This window comes from Habropoda laboriosa, unplaced genomic scaffold (assembly GCF_001263275.1).
Source record: "Habropoda laboriosa isolate 0110345459 unplaced genomic scaffold, ASM126327v1 scaffold87, whole genome shotgun sequence".
In the NCBI taxonomy this organism is placed as follows: domain Eukaryota; kingdom Metazoa; phylum Arthropoda; class Insecta; order Hymenoptera; family Apidae; genus Habropoda; species Habropoda laboriosa.
The window spans coordinates 795,019-799,964 of record NW_017100209.1 but is presented as its reverse complement, the minus strand read 5'-3'; the positions used below and the strand labels follow the sequence as shown (position 1 = coordinate 799,964).

Here is a 4,946-nt window from a genome sequence, read left to right as displayed (position 1 = left end):
TATAAATAATAATATATTTATAAGAATTTTGTTTAAAATGTGCCTCATTTGTATCCGCGAAATTCACTTTTTTGTCGATATGACTTTGCTACGGTTATAATATGATTTCTGTCTTATTTTCCTACAGTCATTATCCAAGTGAGCAACAAGTGAGGCATAGTATGTGAGAGATTGTATTTATTGAGAGAAATAACATCACTCGTATATAACGAACTAGTCAACCACAGGCAATTAACACTATTTATATTTCTTAAACTTTTTTTTGTACATTATAAAATAAATTTACTTACCAGAGTGAGCAGAAAACATCCCTAAAATAAGTAGATCAAATTCGAACCCTGTAAATTTTAATATTAGTAACATGTACCTACATTATAAAAATCTGTAAGTGTTAATATTTATACATTATGTAATAATACATGTATATGCTACGTTGTACAGGTGACAAGATAGTATGTGTAAAATTATTTAAACAGATTCTTAAACTTCTATCATGATATTTATTAGTAAATTTTTATATGCATGTAACAATGATCGGCACGATTCATATACGTTATGTATAATGAATATTGTTCTCGTAAATATATAATTTCCAATACACAATGTTAAAATTTATTAACTGTAATGGTCATGTCCAACACCTATTGTTCATGAATATATCATTCTATAATAATAACGAGGTGGACATCTCGGTTTGCATTTGTAAAGCTTTTCAAGTTTTTTCCTAGTCCGATTTTAATAGCAAATATTTGATATTCAAAAGCTGCGATACGTTATATTATAATTAGTCAGGCTTATTATCTCGTGCATAAATATCGTGTCTTTGAACCTCGTAGTTTATACGTTGTTTCGCCTAGTAACAATACAGTTCATGACACTCGCGTAAAGCTTTGAATTTGTTCGTGATTAATACCCGCCTATTATCTGGTAAGTGAGTATATTGTAAAACATACTTTGTCAAGCTGTTTGCATAAGTAACATAGTACGATTAGATATATAGTAATCGATATTAATTTTTGTAGAAACAATTGTAAATAGGCCTTTGATAAAAGGGTTTTAAATTCCTCACATTTCAGTTGATTTGTATCTCATAAGTAAATATTTTCAGCATGAGAAAAGTAAGCAAACTATAGCTATAGGCTATATATTCTATTCCTGCTTTGTTCTTAGCTCTTTCTGGAATATCTGTACGAATTAGATTATAAATATAACTGTAACAAATTAAACCGCAATTTTGTCGGATATATTATGCAAAACTAAGAAACCTGTCCTAAATTAACCCTAACTTTCCTGGAAGTAATATTGAGAATTATTTTAAGATGTACTTGACCATAAAGGATCGTTAGTGCATACGGTATTGGTACAACCTAATATAAATAATTTTGTGTCGTCTTTTGTAAAAATTGCACTTTATGGAAAACTGAGTGTTGTACTGTCTGAACTTATTCATATTACACAACAAGAAGTTATATTCTTACAAATTTCTTAGAAAACCAAACAAGTGAAGTTGCCATAATTTTCAATCAAATCATTGTAACTTTCTTTACTTTGGAAGCATACAGCTTGGACTACTAATAAACGTACAAGGACACCTAATAAAACTCAGTGCAATAATAAATGATTATTAAGTAAGAAATTCAAAATGAAAACAAAAGTTAAAATAATTTTAAGATAAGATATGTCCATCTAAAATTCAGTATTATAGTTTTACCAAGTAATAGGACAAAAAACATTCTCAATACTGAAAATTTATTACTCCTAGCACATGGTTAGATCTGTGCTTAAAAATAACAGATAAAATACAGTATAAACAATGTAAAATATCAGCATAAGAAATTAAAAAATTGATATTATCTACTGATATGAAGAAGGGTGAAAGTTCATTATCTTCTAGTCAGACCTATCAAAAATCTGATGGTGAAAACATGCTTGATTGCAATATAAAATATTTCTATAAAAGTATCGCTTATACTTCATTTATACTGTTCGTTCAATATTTTTTCTGCAGAGCAGAAATATTATCTTGGCAGTACGTTCACTCAGCCTTAGAAGTGTGATAAATATAACTTTTATAAAATACCCCTTTTGGTAGAAAACCAAGGATGTCAAAGAAATATAAAATGTCCCACTATCATATGGGTCTATTTCACACCTACTCTTCTTTCTCTTGGTCACCAGATTTTTCTTCATTTTTATCAACATTCTCTTCTGTGGGTTCTGCATCTTCTTCAGTTTTTGTTCCACCATCATGTTCTATAGATTTAGGTTCGTCTGACTGTTCATTTTCACTTGGTAAAGTTGTCCTTTCTTCAACACTAAAGTGATAAGGAAAAAAAAAAGGAAGTATTTCAATTATCAAATATAAAATTTTTATTTTTAAAATGGTTAGTTATATAGGAGAATAAAGTCAAATGTTTTCAGTTATATATACTCATAGTTACAACAATTATCTAATTTAAATGACCGATAACAAAATTATGCAATCAGTGTCTCTATAGTGCTTACCTTTCTGCTTCTACTGCAACTGCATCTTTGTCTGTGGAAGGCTAAAATAAACATGTAGTAGTTAGTGTGAACAGGGTACAAATTTAGTGCCAAGGACAAAACACCGGCAAATAAACTAAGACAATTGCAGATCAAATTTAAAAGTAATGTTAAAATGTATACACATATAAATTAAATAACATAGGTACATTTAACATTTTCCATAGGGTTGCTGAATGAAGTTCCATTAATGACACTTACCTCTCGACTTGTGGTATTTCCATTTTCTTGAATTTCCTTAGTTTGATTTGAATCAGTAGCATTTTCTGTTGCACTAGCTGGAGGTGCCACTTTCAAAAAGTCTTCCAATTCATCTATTTCATTTGCCAAATCGAAATCTTCATAATCCTGTAGGATGATTCATTATAAGCATTTATAGTTCAAGCATGACATTTACAGACTTCATACTCAGAGTTCTAGAAGCTTGTACAAAATGTGCAAAAATAAGATATCTTTCTAAAATTATTTATTCAAACAATCACTGTCATTTATTATAACTTAAATTATTAAATGCTGTAACTCATATAATGACAATTACCCCGCAATATTCATCTTCATTAAATATTTGTGGAGGTAATGGATATTTGCTATCTCTTGCAATACTATTAGATTGCATAAATTCTTTATCCATTTCCTTCCCTGGTTCTGTTATGTCAATAGTTTCATATTCCACATTTTTACTATCTAATATCATCAACACACGTTGTTGCCTCTTTTTCACCTAGAAAGGTATAATGAAACATGAAGCGTATGCACTTTGCTCGCATATTGTCTCAATTTCACACAATAGTAAATTTCAAAACTTGACGATTAAATTTTAACTGTTTCACGATCTGTTGCAACGCGAGGCAATGTATCGATTCGGACAAAACGTACGCCGTTATGATCTTATCAGTGACTGTTCATGCTAAAACCTAACGGTACTAAAAACGGTGCTGAAAAACATATACGAATCGGCATGGAACGAGATCGTATCAAAAAATCGAACAAAAAGTCAATGATGCGCACGATCTTGCAGCAAGTTCTTAATTGCAAAGAACATAAACACTAATCGAAAAGTTCCACTACCTAAAACTTGCGGCTCTATCTCCCACGAGTATTTTTTCATTCGCATTCGATGCTTCACGCAACACATTTCATGTTCGGTTTCACGCAAAACGTGTCATTCACTCGAGACCATTCTGTTAATGACCAAGTCTAACATACGTTTTCCTAATATCGAATGCATTCACTCAGAGGAGAACTGCATATCGATGGACGCGTACGAATCGTTTCGACCGATAAACCGTGTGGCGTGTCATTCGATAAGGATCCTCGGTCGGTGGCAGTGCTGATTATTAATCGACGCGTCGACTGTGAAGTTTTCTAAATGTAACCCGATACAACACAGACGTGAAATATCGTAAGAATTCGGGTGCCCGGTAAATCTGGCATTCTCTTCGAGTCACACACATTCACAAAACGCGTACAGCACGCGCATACGAACACACGCACACAGATTCTCTCTTTCTCTCTCGCAGTTTACTCTCGGACAAAATATATCTTTATATTCTTTGGTCGCTGCGGGTGTTTCGCACTCACTTCCTTGTTGCCGCTGATACCCGATATGTAGATTTTGACGACCATTGTTAGCCGGCGCTTTCGTATCAATTGACACTCTCGCACTTCTTTGTCGGTGTGCGCGACGATTAGCGGTTTCGCGGAGTGATAAGCGATCAGTGAATCACTATAAGCTATTAGTCAGGAGATCGCTGACGGTGAGCAACACTGATTTAACGCGCACGGGCCTGGCTAGTCTGGGATCCACTGGCTACGTCATTTCAGGCCGGTTTTCGAGCGTTCTCATGCGCGTCTCCACGGCGGATTCTTTTTTCCTGTGGCCACAATCGAACTGCAATCCTGTCGTCAACGTACACCTCATCGAAATCTAACGGTGCAGTATTGAGGTCAACTGCGCGACTACCTGCCCGTGAAAATTTTTTGACCAGACAAGATTGCATACCCGCCGTGCCCGTGCGTTCCCGCGTTGGCAGATTTTAACATAAATGCGGTTTTCCATTTGGTTTTCAGCCTGGATTTAGATGTTCCACGATAATAGCAGAAATGATCATGGCAACGTGCGGTTCGTGTTTATTTAGATGATACGCGGGAGAACGTATTCGTTTATTTTCTCTAATGCGCAATTTAAATTCGAGCTTTTCGTAAATGCGCCATTGCGCTATCACTTCCGGTGGCTGGGGCGCGCAGTGAGGATCGGACTTTAAAGCCTCTCTCTCCTTTTCCGGTTCTTTTGGAACGTATCTTATAATTGTGCAAAATGGTAAGAATTGTTATTGAAAAATATTTCGTGAATCTTGTTGAAATATTTATAAAATTCATGGTGTTGTGTTGAATAAGATCAT

The 4,946-nt window shown here is 34.1% G+C and overlaps 2 protein-coding genes across 4 annotated transcripts in view; one reads left to right on the top strand and one right to left on the bottom strand.

The window, feature by feature from the left end:
- Window positions 1-2,084: 2,084 nt before the first annotated feature.
- On the bottom strand, window positions 2,085-4,472 carry LOC108570720 (SH3 domain-binding glutamic acid-rich protein homolog). 3 transcript variants are annotated; one of them, XM_017932620.1, is made up of 5 exons: window positions 4,126-4,472; window positions 3,083-3,265; window positions 2,746-2,892; window positions 2,506-2,546; window positions 2,085-2,315 (listed from the first exon to the last, which is right to left on the bottom strand). In XM_017932620.1, the coding sequence occupies exons 1-5, from the start codon at window positions 4,168-4,170 to the stop codon at window positions 2,153-2,155; spliced, it is 579 nt and encodes a 192-aa protein (XP_017788109.1). In that variant the 5' UTR covers window positions 4,171-4,472; the 3' UTR covers window positions 2,085-2,152. The 3 variants fall into 3 exon arrangements, with proteins under 3 accessions (XP_017788109.1, XP_017788110.1, XP_017788111.1); XM_017932621.1 differs by lacking the exon at window positions 4,126-4,472 and adding an exon at window positions 3,751-4,117; XM_017932622.1 differs by lacking the exon at window positions 4,126-4,472 and adding an exon at window positions 3,613-3,730.
- Window positions 4,473-4,794: 322 nt separating this feature from the next.
- LOC108570728 (60S ribosomal protein L37a) overlaps window positions 4,795-4,946 on the top strand; it is an 886-nt gene continuing 734 nt past the window's right edge. Inside the window, exon 1 of the mRNA XM_017932629.1 lies at window positions 4,795-4,864. Coding sequence (XP_017788118.1) covers window positions 4,862-4,864 — 3 coding nt within the window. The 5' untranslated portion in view covers window positions 4,795-4,861. The remainder of the gene's footprint in view (window positions 4,865-4,946) is intronic.

Coding starts and splice junctions, on each gene's coding strand:
- LOC108570720 (XM_017932620.1), bottom strand. CDS start 4,170: ATGGTCGTCAAAATCTACATATCGGGTATCAGCGGCAACAAGGAA. Junction 2,893..3,082: donor ATGAAGATGAATATTGCGGG/GTAATTGTCATT, acceptor ATCATCCTACAG/GATTATGAAGATTTCGATTT. Junction 2,547..2,745: donor GAAATACCACAAGTCGAGAG/GTAAGTGTCATT, acceptor TGTTTATTTTAG/CCTTCCACAGACAAAGATGC.